At 49.4% G+C, this 17197-nt stretch overlaps 1 protein-coding gene across 2 annotated transcripts in view; it reads left to right on the plus strand.

The window, feature by feature from the left end:
* The window catches only part of Pik3c2b (phosphatidylinositol-4-phosphate 3-kinase catalytic subunit type 2 beta), a 63656-nt gene that overhangs the window by 20225 nt on the left and 26234 nt on the right, over nt 1-17197 (plus strand). For both annotated transcript variants that reach the window (XM_075987938.1, XM_075987939.1), the window contains 10 exons: nt 1189-1289; nt 2105-2259; nt 4689-4809; nt 8632-8743; nt 8885-8964; nt 9511-9574; nt 10981-11127; nt 12368-12401; nt 13960-14155; nt 15281-15403. In XM_075987938.1, the coding sequence (XP_075844053.1) occupies nt 1189-1289; nt 2105-2259; nt 4689-4809; nt 8632-8743; nt 8885-8964; nt 9511-9574; nt 10981-11127; nt 12368-12401; nt 13960-14155; nt 15281-15403 (1133 nt within the window). The remainder of the gene's footprint in view (nt 1-1188; nt 1290-2104; nt 2260-4688; nt 4810-8631; nt 8744-8884; nt 8965-9510; nt 9575-10980; nt 11128-12367; nt 12402-13959; nt 14156-15280; nt 15404-17197) is intronic.

Genomic DNA, 17197 nt, shown 5'->3' on the forward strand with positions numbered 1-17197 from the left:
ATGCCAACTGCCCCCACTGCTGCCTTCCCCTTTATGTGCTGCCGCCCCCACTCTACGCACCCCCAGGGGAGCATGACTGACCAGAGGGAGGGACACTTGAGGAAGCAGTCAGAGTATTCAGTGAGGAGCTGGGTTGCTACCTTCTGCCCTGAGGGACAGGGAGAACATGAGAACAGCTGAGGGGGTGAAGAGAGGTGAGGTGGCGCACACAAACCACAGCCTTAGAGACACCCCCTTTCCTCCCCGATGCAGCTGTTAGAGCCTGCTGTCTTTCCCGGATGCAGCCTGGAACTCCATGGAGCCAAAGTGTCATTCCTGGGTGGCTGCCCCGGGCAGGCCTGTGAGGCCTGTCAGTACCAGCTTTCTCCTTAGCTGTTCCTCCCTGGAGCTCATTGGAGGGTTTCCTGGGCGTTTGAGAGCACCCCTGGGATGGGAAATGGTATGAGACCTGGCTTAAGGATCTCAGCACCACATGTATGTTCTGGGAGAGGAAATGGGGCCAGTCCGAACAGGCTGCCTGGATCCCTAGCTGCTTAGAACCAGCGAAGCCTACAGGAGTCCAGCCAGGTCCTCTCCACCGAAGATTGTGCTTTGATACATGTGTCTTCTTCCTGAGAAGGCACATGCGTCTGAATCATACCCACTCCTGAAGGGCTCAGTCTTTGAGTCTGGTGTCCAGGGCCTTGGATGTTGAGGCTTTTGTGTAAGTCCAGGCCTCACTGGGGACCATTTGGCTGATCACCTGCCTGGCCTACCTCAGCTCACCCATAACAGCCTTCCCTGGAAGACCTTGCCCACTGGGGACCATTTGGCTGATCACCTGCCTGGCCTACCTCAGCTCACCCATATGTCTCTGGAGCCTTCCCTGGAAGACCTTGCCCACTGGTGACCATCAGCACTGTGTTACACACTGCCTGGTCGGCCGCACTGGACTGGTCAGACATGTCCCCCTTGCAGAGCAGATATGGCCACTCTTGTCCACTGCCCAGCATCCATGCTCATCCCAGGCTTCAGCTTCTTTTTCAGTTTAGTCTTTGGTGTACTAGGTTGGCAGATAATGTATTCCAAGTTCCTTTCAATGTTAAGTCAAAAGTCCTTATACATGGACTGTCTTTACATCTGGGAGGCCGTGCAAAGAAGGGGTGCCGTGAGAGAAAAAGCACTGAGTGAGTTGCTCTTCCCTTAAAGGTGGGCTCCCGGCCCCACACCACCGCCAATGGCCACGAACTGTTTGAGGTCTCAGAGGAGAGAGATGAGGAAGTTGCTGCGTTTTGCCACATGCTGGATATGTAAGAGTTGAAGGAAGGGTTGTGGGGGGGGAGAGGGAGGTGTGTATGGTGTGTATGTGTGTTCGTGGATGAGATGAGGGGAGGGAAGGGGGTACTTATGGTGTGTGAGTGAGTGATTAGAGGATTCTGAGTCTCTGGAGGAGTCTGCCTGTTCCTTTAGAAAGGAGGAAGAGCTATAATGAATAAAATTCCACAGAGTGGGAACTCTTTTCCAGCAGGTCTCTGCAGGTTTTTATGAAACCTTAGAAGTTTGCTAGGTATAGTGGTGCACACCCTCAATCCAGCACTTGGGAAGCAGAGGCAGGTAGATCTCTATGACCTAGCCTGGACTATCTGACAAATTCCTGGACAGCTAAGGCCATGTAGTGAAACTCTGTCTCAAAACAAAAAAAAATTAGAATTTTGCACATTTTTAGTAAAATTCACAAACCTTGATCAGCCTAACTAATCATCCCCTCACTTCAGGTTCTGACCCTCAGCTGTCCTTAGGAGTAAACATACCTCTCAGAGAAGAAAAGATTTCTCTTGTACTGAAGAGAGAGGAAATGGATTGCTAACTACTTATTGATTAAATTCTGTTAAACTTAATATGGGAAACTCCTTTGGGAGTTTCTAAGACTGTGGGGATTGTTTCACAACTGTAGCAAGATGGTAAGAGTACAGCTTCTCAGGGCTGCCTCCCCTTGCCCCAGCCTGGTCCACGGAGGAGGGGGCAAGCTCAGGAGACAGGAAAGCCCTTGGGCCTCAGGGTGACAGGGCCCCTCATCAGGATTCTTTGAAGACACAGCATGAGTCCTCTTTTTCTTCCTATACAGCCTTCGGACAGGCTCTGATATCCAGGACTATTCCCTAACTGGATATGTCTGGAGCACTGTCACCCCGAGTCCAGAGCATCTTGGGGATGAGGTCAACCTGAAGGTGACTGTGTTGTGCGAGAGTCTTCGGGAGCCGCTCACTTTTACCTGCAACTGTAAGTTAGCTGGGGATATGTGAGTGTCGCTGGAGGTGAGGCAGGAGAGCTGGGTGTTGATTCAGAGATCATTACACAGAGATCTACATTAATTATAAACTGATTGGCCTAGTATCTCAGGCTTCTTATTAATTCATAATTCTTGTCCGTGTTAGCCACGTGGCTTGGTACCTTTTTCGGCTCTACAGTCACATCTTGCTTGCTCTGTCTTGGTGACTACTACAGACTGACTCTTTCCTGTTCCCAGGATTCTTCTGTTCTCCTTGCCCAGTCTATACTTCCCGCCTGGCTATTAGCCAATCAGCATTTATTTAATATACAAGTGACAGGGTACAAACCATTGTCCCACAGCAGCTTCCCCACCCCTTTTTTAAAAAAAAAAAAAAACAAGAACTCTGAATCAAATCTCCTTTGGTTAGCTGTTTTCCTGACCATTATCCATAACAACTTGTAACCAACACTCTAAACAAAGAAAAACACCCATAATCCATTTTTGGGAATGTGGGTGTAGTTTTCCAGGCTATTTCCTGCCGATTGGGGGCATTCACAATCTTATGGGGACCTAAAGAAAACTTAGAATTATGGTGAAGTCCTGACTGGAATATCCTGTGAGGCTTGATCATCTCAGCCAGCAGTCCTGAAACTGTTCTGGATGCAGAACTCAGAGGAAACTCCAACAGAGGTCCTCTGAAATGTTGGATCATCTGGACCATCTGCTCCTATTGGAGATTCTTCAGGGGGTTTTCATTGATCAAATCTGATTTTTCTTAGGCCAGAATGAATCCACAGTTTCTCATTTCCTGTGGAAACATAAGCAAAACCTCCTCTCCAAAGTAACATACCTTTTGACTTAAATTTTGAAATCAAGGCATTTTCAAAATATATATGTTGGATTAATCCAGCGGCATTTATAATCAAATATCTTTTAACAGTTTTTGTTCCTACCTCAGCAGTCATACAGTTCAAAGACAACACAATAATATACAGTATCCAGAATCTCTGTGTATTTTTCATCTTTACGTTGCTTTATTTTAAACTCTATTTCTGATATTTTTAATTTTTGGCTTTTTGAGACAGGACTTCTCTGTGTATCTTTGGCTGTCCTGGAACTCACTCTATAGACCAGGCTGTCCTTTAACTCACAGAGATCCGCCTGCTTCTGCCTCCCAAGTGTTGGGATTAAAGATGTGTGCCACCACACCCAACTACTCTGTTTTTTTTTTTCTTTTAAGAACTTTATCCTCTTTTTTTCCCTCTCCCCCAAGCCTACATTATATTTTAAACACATAGTAAACCATTTAGAGGTTCCTTCATCTTTGAATCTATCTTTACTGTGTATATCTCTTTTTCTGACTACATGAGTCTTTAATTTGCTAAACGATATGACTAGGATTAAAGCCATGGCTTTGATGGTTGGATCCAGCCCATTCCTTAGCCTTTTTCTGAGAGTCTAGTCTCATGGCAGAGGTACTGGCCAGAACCATGTTTATTAACACAACTCTATGGATTTTCAAGGTTCCTGACACCACCAAGAAGCATGCTGTCAGCTATTCATAAACACCATTTAAATGTTTGGTGGCAGGGGCTCTTAAAAGAGTTGCAAAGTTTCACAGCTAAAGTTGAGTCAGGAAGCCTCTCTTAAATGAGATGTACTTGCCTCTAGCAAAGAGAGCAAACCCAAGAAATTGCTGCTACCAAGAAGCCATGTTTAACGCTGTTATTTTGTGTCTAGAATTACTTCCCAAGCTCTCTCAGGTTTTCTGTGGATGCAGTTGTCCACACGTTGGGCACCATTTGTTGAAAGAGATTTCTGTCCCACCAGGTCCCAGATAAACACACAGAGATCTATATTAATCATAAACTGGTTGGCCTAGAGGCTCAGGCTTCTTATTAATTAATTCTTACATCTTATATTAACCCATTATTCTTGCCTGTGTTAGCCATGTGGCTTGGTACCTTTTTTGGTGAGACAGTCACATCTTGCATCCTCCGTGTCTGAGTGACTACTGCAGACTGTCTTTCCTGTTCCCAGAATTCTCCTGTTCTCTTTTCCCCGCCTCTACTTCCTGCCTGGTCGCCCCGCCTATACTCCCTGCCTGGCTACTGGCCAATCGGCATTTTATTAAAATACAATTGACAGGGTACAGACCTTTGTCCCACAGCAACTGGGTTTTGACCTGGGGAGTCCTTTAGCTTTCATTCTCACCTCACTCACTCTATAGCGTAAATGAGGGGCAGAGGGAATGCTTCTCCTGGGGGGGGGCGGGCAGTAACTTTCCTCACCCCCAGGCTGTTTGTTTGCCTGTCTTACCTGGCTATTGGTGGAGATACTACAGATGGCATAGCTGGTGATAAAGGATCAAAGTTGGGAGACTCTGCCCCACCTGCCCAATGTCACTGCCCTCACTCTTCTGCCTTGCTGCTCACAGGTTCCTCCACTGTGGACTTGCTCATCTACCAGACCCTCTGCTACACCCATGATGAACTGAGGGAAGTGGACGTGGGGGACTTTGTGCTCAAGCCCTGCGGGCTGGAGGAATTCCTGCAAAAGTGAGTGAGTGGATTAAGGGACCTGCGACAGAGGTGACACCTGCCTTCTGGCTAGGAGAATGAGGGAGGTCCTTAGCCACCTGCACTAGGTTCAGCATTTGCTACTGCTCTTCCCTAACCCTGCAGCCAGGACTCCTGCTTTCTGGGCACAATCTCAGCCACGTAGCATTTTCCCTAGGAGCTCCATCTTCCAGCTGGGTTGGGTGGAGCCTGAGCCAAATCTGCTGTGGAAAGAGTTTGGAGCTGGGATTAAGCAAAGATGAGGTCGTATCTGTGTGCAGGCTTCTGGTTGCTGAGAGATGTGTGTTGTTTATGGAGGGGCAGTGGCAGGTTGCTTCCTCTGCTCTAGAGGACACGCAACTGCTGGGCAGAAATGCCCTTAGAGAACCAAAGGGAAAAATTACAGTGGCTCTTGCTGGCTTTCCCTTGCCAGCATGCCTTTGTTTCCACTGGCCTGCACAGCTGGTTAACCTCTTCCTAGGCTGCCTTCCAGCTCCCTCCAGCCAGTGCCCGCTACAGAAGGCAGCTTCTCTGGAAAGTGTGATGTGGGACCAGCTGAGAGAAGCCCTCTGCACTACCCTGGACTGTGGAAAACTGGGGTGGGGTAGTCAGGGCTCCCACTCCCAGGAGTAGCATGTGGCAGCAAGCATCAGGAGATCTGCTTTCCTCCATCCAAGCTCTTGTGTGGTGACTGCACCATCTGTGGCCCCCTTAGAGGGGGAAGCAGAACTTGGGGAGAGAGAAAGACCAGGCCTGTATCCCTTGCGTTAGCAGTTTCTGTGAACTGTGGGACTCTGTGGAGCTGCGTATTTTCCCTCCAGCAAATCTAGATGGAAGCATAGTTTTCTATGGTTAGAGCACAAGATTGATAGGACTAAAGATTCATTTTTTAAAAAATATTCATTTTTTTTTTTTTTTTTTGGTTTTTCAAGACAGGGTTTCTCTGTGGCTTTGGAGCCTGTCCTGGCACTAGCTCTTGTAGACCAGGCTGGTCTAGAACTCACAGAGATCCGCCTGCCTCTACCTCCTGAGTGCTGGGATTAAAGGCGTGCGCCACCGCCACCCGGCTTAAAATATTCATTTCTTAAATGTGATTTCTTCAGCACTGGGGATAGTAAGTACTCTCTGGCCTCTGCATCCTCATCTAGAAGCTGAGGGAAAAGAAGCAGGCCCACCCTGATATAGTTCCAGGGTACCCTCAACGGTGTAAGAAGCAGGCCCATCCTGATATAATTCCAAGGAACCCTCAGCCATGTTCCACATTGTGTTCATTGTGTCTTTGCCTTCCTACACAGGCAGGGAGGGGTCCTAGATACAGGGTATCCTGGAAACTCTAGCCATAAGCAGCTTTTCATTGTTCAGAGGGAACAGGGCTATAGTGTGGGTAAATCAGACCCCAGGGAACACTGTTTATACTAAATTCTGGTTTTCCACTGACCAGTTGTGAAGCCTGCTTCTCAGTGTCTTCTGTAAAGAGTGGCCAAGTTTTAGGTTGGGGGTGTAGTTCACTGGTGGTAGAGGTGAAGCCCTGGGTTCCATCTGTGCAGCACACGCACACACCTGCCCCCCCCACAAACACAGACCTACACACACACACAAACACCTGGGTTCCATCTGTGCCCCATACACGCACACCTGCCCCCCCACAAACACAGACCTACACACACACACACACACACAAACACCTGGGTTCCATCTGTGCCCCATACACGCACACCTGCCCCCCCCCAAACACAGACCTACACACACACACACACACAAACACCTGGGTTCCATCTGTGTCCCATACATGCACACCTGTCCCCCCCACAAACACAGACCTACACACACACACACACACACACAAACACCTGGGTTCCATCTGTGCCCCATACACGCACACCTGCCCCCCCCACAAACACAGGCCTACACACACACACACACACAAACACCTGGGTTCCATCTGTGCAGCATACACGCACACCTGCCCCCCCCACAAACACAGACCTACACACACACACACACACACACACACACACACACACACACAAACACCTGGGTTCCATCTGTGCCCCATACATGCACACCTGCCCCCCCAAACACAGACCTACACACACACACACACACAAACACCTGGGTTCCATCTGTGCCCCATACATGCACACCTGCCCCCCCAAACACAGACCTACACACACACACACACACACACACAAACACCTGGGTTCCATCTGTGCAGCATACACACACGCCTGCACACACACACACCTGCACACACACACACCTGCACACACACACACAGGATGAGGGTTAGTGTGAGGACCTGATGAACAGTCAGTGGATACCAGCGGCCAGGGACCAGCCCCAGAAGAGGATCCCTGGGGCTCTGAAAACACAGACTTCTAATACTGGAGCCCCAAGTGCAGCGGTACTGGGAGATGTCAAGTGAAATGCTCCTAGTAAGCTGAGACCAGGTCATGGTCGTGTCCTCCACCCCTCCCCCAATGTGTGTGCACAGCTGAAGCCCTTTCACCGACAAGTTGAAGGAAGTCACTGGGGACATGACACCTTGGTTCTACCCATCCACCCTGCATAAAAGCCTAGTGCTGGTTCCTGGGTGGAAAGGACCAGAAAATCGCTAGTTCCCAAGGAAGCCCTGAGGATTGTTTCCCTCGCCTCCCTGGAAGGGCCGATACGAGGGGAGTGTTGCTCCAGGATGCAGGCAGCTCTGTGATAAGAACCTTGAGACAGTCCTAGGGGAGGTTCGGTTTCCTGCGGCGGCCCTCCCCCTCTCTCCACCACTGCACTCAGTCTTCCTTCCTCACAGACCCTCCTGCGGGCCTGCCTGGCGGTCCAGCCTCCCCATGGCCACGGTTCAGTTTTACTTTAATCTTAGCCAATCAGAACACATTTTGCAGGTCTGGTCCCCCCAGGATGTGGAAAACCTCAAAGTCTAGGCTGGTTTTGTTTGGCCTGTGGCCCTGTACTTCCAGAGGTTTCTGCACCCCTCTTCCCTTTTGCTCCCCTCCGTTCCTGTCCATTCTAGCCCAGATTCCCATCTCTGCGGAGGAAGGAAGGCCGTTTCCTCCTTCTGTTCCCCAGATGCTGTTGCTTGGCCCAGCCTGCAGCAGTGGCCTCGAGTGGGGCTTGTTCAGCCCTTTCTTGTGGGTTTCCTTTCTGATTAAGGTGTGATTTCGGGGAGAGGAAGAGGTTGGGTGGCGGAGGAACTCGGCAAGCTGCCTCTTCTGAACCACGGTTCTACTGTGTGGGTGCTGAGCAGCTAGAACTGCACATATCTTTTAGAAACTGCGAAGACTTACAGGGGACTCATAATCTGGCAGGGCGTGGAGGGAGGGGAGAAGTGGAACCCGCTTCAGGATAACCATTCTAGAATTCTGGTGGGATTGCCTCATTTGTCCTCAGCACCTTGGTAGGTAACACACAAAGGAGACTGGACACCAGAGTCTGTGTCCCAGCCCATTTCCCCTCGGTTGTCAAAGTCAAGAAAATAGGGTTTAAAGAGCTGCCCCCTAACAAGCCCCCTCTATAACCCAACTCTGTAGTGGTTCCCATTCTGAGAATGAACGGTGAGTCATTATTTGGGTAGCTCACGGTTAAGTGTGGTGGGCGGCTTTTATTCAGATAAACCCCATGCCTTTCCTATGCTTTACCATGGCATTTGCAGGAATAAAGGCGAAGCCCTACGACATAGCCCCTTTCCCCTTCCTTTCTCTCTTTCGTTCTCCCGCCCTTCCTTCCTAGTTGTTTCTCCCCAGGCTAAAGTATGTGTCTCTCCTCCCACTGAGTCCCCCAGGCACTAATCATCTTGTCTCCCTACCCCACCAGTAAGCATGCCTTGGGCAGCCATGAATATATCCAATATTGCCGCAAGTTTGACATCAACATCCGACTGCAGCTGATGGAGCAGAAGGCCATGCGGAGTGACCTGGCCCGGACGGTATGTGCTTACTGGGAATGGCCGACGACTGTGCATACCTGGGGTGGTAGAGTATAGGACATCAGGTGGGAGCGAGGCAGGTAGGCTAGGTTGGGGAAAGGGCCTTGCTCCTGCCTGATGAGGACACTGCTCGCTCCTCAGGTGAACGACGATCAGAGCCCTTCCACCTTGAACTACCTCATCCATCTCCAAGAGAGGCCAGTCAAGCAGACCATCAGCAGGTGAGCGTGGGGACCACTGGGTATAGTTTCAGCAGGAACCGCGTGGGAATGGTGCAGACGCGCTTGCCTGGCTTCCTGCTGGCATCATAGGTTCCTGTAAACGTCCGGGGACATTGGCCCAAGAAACTTGTTAGGAATGTCCTTAGCCCACTCTTCCTCTCCTCTCTCCGAGCGGTGGTTCTTGGCCTTCCTGATGCTGCGGCCCTTTAATACAGTTCCTCATGGTATGCTGACCCCAGCACATTGTAAATACATTACACTCCTGCCATTTCATAACTGTACTTCTGCTGCTGTTAGGAATTGTCATGTAAATTTCTGATATGTGACGCCGCAGGTTGGGAACCACCATGCTAATGCTTTTCATGTCCCTCTCTAGGTGAGAAGTAGCAAAGTGGAAAAGACCCTTTTCCGTCCTCTTGGGACACAGGAAGAGTGGGAACTCCTTCACCATATCAGAGTCAGGAGATGGGAGGGAAAGTGTGGGCCTCCAGGGGCAGCTACTCTTTTGTGATCTTGCCTGTGATTTTTCTCACCCCACTCCCCCAGGCAGGCCTTGAGTCTTCTGTTTGACACGTACCACAACGAGGTGGATGCCTTCCTGCTGGCTGATGTGAGTCCACACCCTGGGGCTGGAGAGAGGAGCTACTGGAAGTTCCCTTCTTCCCTAGTTTCCTGCAACCCAATGACAGTCTGTCAGTGATGCCTTCTTTCACCCCTTAGTTCTGGGCAAGTGAAACACCTCCTGGCTGAGGGGCAGCTGGCAAGTGTGTCAAAAGTGTTCTGCCCCTCTGTGAAAGTCAAGAGGTGGACTCTGATGGCTGTCTCTGGAGTAGAGCACCCCTGAACTAAGGGTGTGGTCCCAGGATTTTTGTTGTTTTTCTGTGAAGAATGCCCAGGGATACTGTCTGAAGAGGCTCTGTTGAGCCTGCAGCCCAGACTTCACACCCTCAGGGAAGCAGCAAGTCCCAAGGCTTGATCCTTTCCCTCCTGGACCTGCATGGACTGCAGGCCTTGGAGCCGCTTACACAAATATCATGAAGCTAAAGCAAAGTTTTGGAAGTCGTCTTCAAAAATCAAATCCCCTACTAGGCATGGCAGCACAGGGCTTTAATCCCAGCACTTGGCAGGCAGAAGTAAGCAGATCTCTCTGAGTTCCAGGCCAGCCAGAGCTATATAGCGAGACCCGGTCTCAAAAAACAAAGCAAAATAACAACCCCACCTCCTCAGTTCGGTTTTGTCTTGGATTCTTCTCTCTGGGGCAGTATGTCTAGTTCACCCTCCACCCACTGTTACGATCCACTTTGTAGCAGCCTCTACAATAACACAGGCATTGAGATCTTAGACCACTTTGCAGTGTTCTGTGTTAGTTTAGGGGGTGGGTAGAGCCACTGTGCAGAGTGTAAGACTTGTTTTGGCCTCAGGGAGCTGGCGTGGTTAGGGAAATGGAAGGAAGGTTCATCCAACGCGCTATTCGATAGAGGATGACTGTGGATGCTGGGAGCGGAAAGCTTTGCGAAGGAATTGGTGTCCTGGTCCCTAATTTAAGTTCACATAAGCAGTCAAAGCCAGACAGAGGCAGAGATTTCAGCGGAGAAAATACCCAGTGTGGAGGGGAGGGAAGAGTGTGGCGTGTCTATGGTGTGTCTATGACATCAGCCATCCTGTGGCGAGTTAAGAAGTCTGAGAGAGTAAGTGGGGCCTCAGAATGTTTCGTCCACCTCCTTGCTATTCCCTGCCAATTGATTTAACCCTGTAGGCCTCTGGTGGAGACCTGTGTGTGTTTGTATAGCAGAAATAGACCGTCACTGCAGACTGGAAATAAAAGTTTTAGTGGTGTGGCTGACAGGTTAGGGAGTGTGGATGTGGCCCACTCAAAGCAAGAGACTGAATACCTGAAAATAAAGTATGGTTCATGGAATTCCTCCTTGGAGTCATTAGCCCCTGCACACCCTTTAAGACTGGGTTGTGGGGAGGTATAGAACTGAATCATGGGTCTTATTGTTCGGCCTCCCGCAGGGGGATTTCCCACTGAAGGCGGACAGGGTAGTCCAGTCTGTCAAGGCCATCTGCAATGCCCTGGCCGCCGTGGAGACTCCTGAGATCACCAGCGCTCTCAACCAGCTGCCTCCCTGCCCCTCACGCATGCAGCCAAAGATCCAGAAGGTAAAGGGACCCAGGGGGTTGCGTGAGCCAGGGACGGGGATGTCCACAGGTAACTGAGTTTCTGATTACCACGTTGGGTGCCATTCTGTAGAAGGAGCTGTGGGCAGCGTGCCTGCCACCAGCTCCCGGCTGCCTGGCTAGCTTATGCCCCAAAATAACAATACACAAACAGTATTCATATAAACACTGCTTGGCCCATTAGCTCCAGGCTCCTACTGGCCAACTCTCACATCCTTATCAACCCACCTCCATTAATGTGTGTAGCACCATGAGGTGGTGACCCTCCAGGAAGATTCTAGCATACGTCCATCTTGGGCTAGAGCTTCATCGTGTCTGCCCTGGAGAGGAAAAGCATGGTGTCTGCCTAACTTCCTTTCTTCCCAGCATTCTGTTCTGTTTACTCCACCCACCTATGTTCTAACCTATCAGGCCAAGCAGTTTCTTTATTAATTAACCAATGAAAACAACAGATTGATATATGACACTCCCACATCGTTTCCCCCTTTTCTGTTTAAACAAAAAAAAAGAACTTGGTATTCATTTACTAAAATGCTCTTCTAGCAGGGCGTGGTGGCCTCTGCCTTTGATCTTAGCATTTGAGAAGTATAGACAGGTGGAGCTCTGTGAGTTTGAGGCCAGTCTGGTCTATACAGTGAGTTCCAGGACAGTTTGGGTTACATAGTGAGGCCCTGTCTCAAAACAAACAAACAAATGAGGTTCTTCACTACCATTTATGTGTTAGCAGTTCAGACACAAGAGCCCCTGGGAAATGGATGCGATGCACGTCCCCCCTCCTTAAGCATAGGGAGTGGTCTAGCTTCAGTCTCATGGAAATAACCACATGAGCCAAGAAAGGCTTTATTTAGTCACCGAGGATTTGCCTGACAGTTTGCTTATGAGGGTGCAAAACCAAGTCAGGGGACAGAAATCCCAAGAGTCAGGAGTTCAATGGTTCCATAGGGGGCTGCTGTGCTATAAAGGCTTGCTAGCACTACAGACCCTGTATCCCAGCCTTGGGGCTCTTTCCTTGAGGTGAGCATGATTATTATTATTTTTTATCTGCTCCCTCTGTCCACCCTGTGGACCGTCCCTCCCTCCCGCTCCCCGGGGACTCTCTGCTCCTCACATTTCAACCCTGCCTGGCCCAGATGAGCACAGCTGTGAAAAGCCCTTCCAACTGCGATAAAAATGGGCGGGCATGGGCTCTGCCTGACTCTCCCCCTCTCGCTTTCCCCAACAGGATCCCAGCGTGCTGGCTGTGAGGGAAAACCGAGGTAAGGGCAGTGCTCTCCCTCTTTGTCCCACAGAGGCTGGAACTGCCAGCTAGTGGTTCAGCTCACATTCTTCCTGCTTGGCCCCTTGATGTGTGTGTGTGTGTGTGTGTGTGTGTGTGTGTGTGTGTGTGTGTGTCCCTGTGAGGTGTGGACACAGCTGGAGCCCATATTTCTTTCCACAGATTTTTTTTTCTCATTATTTTTGCTAATCAGTCCTTATGGTGTTACTGGGAGAGGGTGATGAGGTGGGTAGGGGCATCAGCAAGGATGAATTTATCCTTCCATCCAGATGGAAAAGGATGGAAAAGCTCGCCTTGCTGGGTTGTGATTCTTCTCCTGGCAGCCATAACCCTTTACACTTCCAATTTAGAATGGGACTTGGGAGGAAGGATTTTTCTGCAGGATTCTTTCCTTGCTACACTCTTTAAGCAGATCCTCGTCCTGAAAACCAGTGTTGCTGGCTTTCTCTCATTCTTTCTTCCTTCCTTGCTTTTTTGCAAATCTTACTTTATTTTTCCTTTTAATTTTTCATTTTATATTTAATGTACATTGGTGTTTTGCTTGCATGTCTGCCTGTGTGAGGATGTCTGGTCCTGGAATTGGAGTTACCGACAGTTGTGAGCTGTCGTGTGGTTGCTGGGAATTGAACCTGGGTCCTTTGTCTTATTAGTGCTCTTACCACTGAGCCATCTCTCCAGCTCCATCACTGGCTTTCTTAAAAGTGAATCCATCTTTGGTATTCACAGATGAATAGATTGTCCCCTAAAGTCTTCTAGGAGCTAACATAGCATTTCCAGCTTTGTGTGTGTGTGTCTGTGTGCCTGTGTGTGCGTATGTGTGTGCTTGTATGTGTGCGTGTGTGTCTGTGTGTGCATATGTGTGTGTGCCTGTGTGTGCGTATGTATGTGTGTGTGTGTCTGTGTCTGTGTGTCTGTGTCTGTGTGTCTGTGTATTTGTGTCTGTATGATTCTGTGTGTGTGTCTGTGTGTGTATATCTGTGTGTGTGTACATCTGCACATACATGGTACTAAGTAGGGGTTAAACATTGTTTTTTTTTTGTTTTTTTCAAGAAAAGACTTTTTAAAAAAGGATGTATTTTTTTATTTTATATATACGGGTATTTTGCCTGCGCATGCCTAATACTCACAGAAGACAGAAGAGGGTGTTGGACCCCCTGGAACTGGAGTGCTGCCAGTATGGGTGCTGGGAATCAAACCCAAGTCCTCTAGAAGGACAGTCAGTTCTCTTAACCATTGCGCCATCTCTCTAGTGCCAGAAAGCGGCTTTTTAAAAATAACATTTTAGCACCACATTAAGTATCTATCTAAAATAGGACCACATTTAAAGCTGGGAATCTCTTGATGAGGTACATGCTCAGGCATGCTCCTGCATCTTTCCTTTTTCTCCGCAGATGGGTAAGCTTTGTCACAGCTATTAGAAATTGGCTGGCATTTGGGGATCACTGTCCCAAGCTGTCCTATACTCCTGGTGTCATAGCAACAAAATGGCCCTTGGCGAGTCCTAATTGAGTTTCCTCTCCGGCCCCTCCCCTTCACAGAGAAGGTGGTAGAAGCCTTGACAGCAGCCATCCTGGACTTGGTGGAGCTGTACTGCAATACATTCAATGCAGACTTCCAGACCGCCGTGCCCGGGAGTCGGAAGCATGATTTGGTTCAAGAGGCCTGTCATTTCCCTGGGGCCCTGGCCTTCACTGTCTATGCTACTCATCGCATTCCCATCATCTGGGCCACCAGGTGAGTCAGAGCTCCAGGGAGACAGATGAGCGGCTCCCCTTCTGCCCATGACCTTACTGACCTCCATCCTAGGAGGTGTGGCATTCTGGTGCAACAGGGCTAAGAGGGTGAGCCTAGGGCCTGAGAGGAGCCCAGCCTGTGTCCATCCCAGAGAGAGAAAGTTCCCTAGGAGATAGATAAGCACCTGCCAGTCCCCCAGTGCTGGCCGCCTCAACATCTCTTCCCTCTTCAGATCCCAAGCCAGCTGAGGGAGACAGGCGACAGATGGCCGGTTCCCAGATAGAGTGTGGCCCAAGCCAATGGCTGCACTCGCCTGCAGATGCACAATGAGGGTGGTAGGGAGGGGGTGACCCTTTGTCTGGGGTTCCCTTGCAGGGGTGGGTGGAGGAGGACGTTCTTTTGGTAGTCCTCAGCTCTTCTGCTGGATCCCCAGAGTCCCGAGGCCTGGGGGAATAGGCATTTGGCCCCAACCCACCCTTACCAACCCCACCCCCTTCCCTCCCTTCCCCTTCTTTCTTTGTTTCTCACTTAATGTATTCCTCTGGGCGATTGGCATAGAACAAAGGAAGCAGCCTGGGAAACAGGGGCCTTCTCTGACCTCTTCTGTCAGGCACCTGTCATGAGCCACAGGGACCCCCATGTGTCGGCATTCATGGTAGCATATGCCGTTTTCCTCCCCCACCCCTTGCCTGCATGTATGTATGTATATATGTATACGTATGTGTGTATATATGTATATATATATGTGTGTATATAAATATATATATATATATACATATATATGTACACACACACACACACATATACCCATGTGTGCCCATGTGCTTCCCGTGATGGACTGGAACTGACTAAGGAGGCAGCTAGATGGCCGGTCCCATGAAATGAAGAAAAACTCCTGTGCTCAGCATGGGTCTAAGACTCGGGGGGGTCTAGGGATCCAGATAAAGTTGCTGCTCCTAAGCACACTTCCTTAAGCCCGGCTTGGTTGTCCCGACCCTGACCCCATGTTGCATTCTCCAGAGACCAATAGAAATCTACCAGAGGAAACAGAGCTTGGCTAATATTAGGGTGCATGAGATTGGTTTTAAGGGCAAGGTATACCGACCTGCTCCTGTTCTTTTGTAGCTATGAAGAGTTCTACCTCTCCTGTTCCCTCAGCCATGGCGGCAAGGAACTGTGCAGCCCCCTGCAGACCCGACGGGCTCACTTCTCCAAGTACCTGTTCCATCTCATCATCTGGGACCAGCAGTAAGCTCTCCCTAAGCTCCAGACCAACCTGCTCACTTCAGGAAGATTCTGGGGCAGGAGTCAGACCTAGAACAGAGCACAGCCTGGGTTAAATCTGGTTCCATAACTGCCCTTATCCAGACAGGTCATGATGTTTCTTGAGTCTCCAGTTCCCTGACTCTTAAATGGGACAAGCATGTAATTTCTACCTCTCAAGTTGTTAGGAACATCCAATGGGAAGCACCCATAAAGGCTCTTAAAGACTCCTTATAATCTGCAAAGGATCATATAAATATTGCTGCTGATTTTAAAAACACTATTGTTCTGCTCTTGCCTCTCTTAAAAAATTTAACTGGTCTGTAGGATTTCTATTCTCTCCCTTCCTCCAATATTCTCTGGAATAGGCAGAAAGGCTAAGGTATAGCTCAAACTAGAGTGTTTGACTAGCATATGCCAGGCCCTGGGTTTCGGCCCTAGACAGCATAACACTGACAAACAAAACCACACCCAGAATCCTAGCACTTGGCAAGAGGCAAGAGTATTGCTGTAACCTTGAGGCCAACCTGGGCCACGTAGCTAAGTTCTAGGCCAACCAGGAGATCCCATCTCTATCCACACTCAAAAAGAATTGGGCAGAACAGGGCAATTGCCTAGAGGGAGGAAGAATGGGTATAGAACCGAGGAGTAAGGCTCTGTTTCCAACTCTCTCTAATCCTGTGTTCTTTGTAGCCTGTCTGCCTCAGCTTCTCAAATTGAGAAATGAGAACACCTTTCTAACCTGGAGGCAGGTGTGGCACTGAAGGGAGATAGGCAGGTTATAAATATGATAACCACTGATATAAGATGGTATCAATTACCATTTATTAACAATGATTTGATTTCATGAAAGAAAGCTTTAGTTGTACAAAATAGGAAAGAAATAAGGGGTGAGGGGACCTTGAAGGTGGCATCACAGGTATTTGTCTCCCAGTACCTTGCCTGTGATGTTTGCTGCTCCCCCAACCACCACCCCAGCTTCACTTCCCCTGGCCCACCGTATCTGTGTCCCCATTTGCAAAGCAGCAAATGCAACTTAAAAGTGTTGCAGATTACAGAGACAGAAGAGTGTCCCTGGGGAGGTCAAGGATGTTTAAATAGGTAGATGAAGGGTCTGGATATTTAAGAGACGGACTAGAGGGCAGGCAGACCTGTTCATCACACTTAGGTCATTTTTAGATCAGTAACTACTGACAGACAGGGTAGGAGAAACTCCCCGGAGATTAGGTAGCTGCATTAAGTAGTCCCTGAGAAGCAGAGCATGGTGCTCAGATCTGTAAGATGAGCATTCAGGAAGCTGAGGCCGAGCTGCTGTGAATTTGAGGCCAGCCTATCTATGTATAGTGAGATCTGTCTCAGCGGGACCCTGGCTTCAGTGCAACACTGCCAAAGTAAAGAGCCTTTGAGTTTCAATATCCCACTGAGATTCTCCACCTCACTAACTACCGCTGTCTACCGGTCCCTGATGGAGTCAGAGGTACGGATGTGACCCAGTTTTCCACACTGGTCATCTTCCACGCTAAGTGTGAGATCTATCTTGATCCACGTGGCCTGGTCCCTAAGGCCTAGAGCCAGTGTAGGGCATTGGCCTCAGCCCTACCCTCCCTAATGTCTGAAATGAGACAGACCTCTTAGCCCTTCTTAATGAAGGCCAAGGCATGTGGGAGAAGGCACCATACTGTGGTCAGGGCCTAGCTTTGGGCCAGCCATCTTCATTCAACAGATGACACTGTAGATAGCCTAGAATGGCGGTGGACAGAGGACTCTTGACAAGACCTT

Source organism: Microtus pennsylvanicus, chromosome 10, assembly GCF_037038515.1.
Source record: "Microtus pennsylvanicus isolate mMicPen1 chromosome 10, mMicPen1.hap1, whole genome shotgun sequence".
In the NCBI taxonomy this organism is placed as follows: Eukaryota; Metazoa; Chordata; class Mammalia; order Rodentia; family Cricetidae; genus Microtus; species Microtus pennsylvanicus.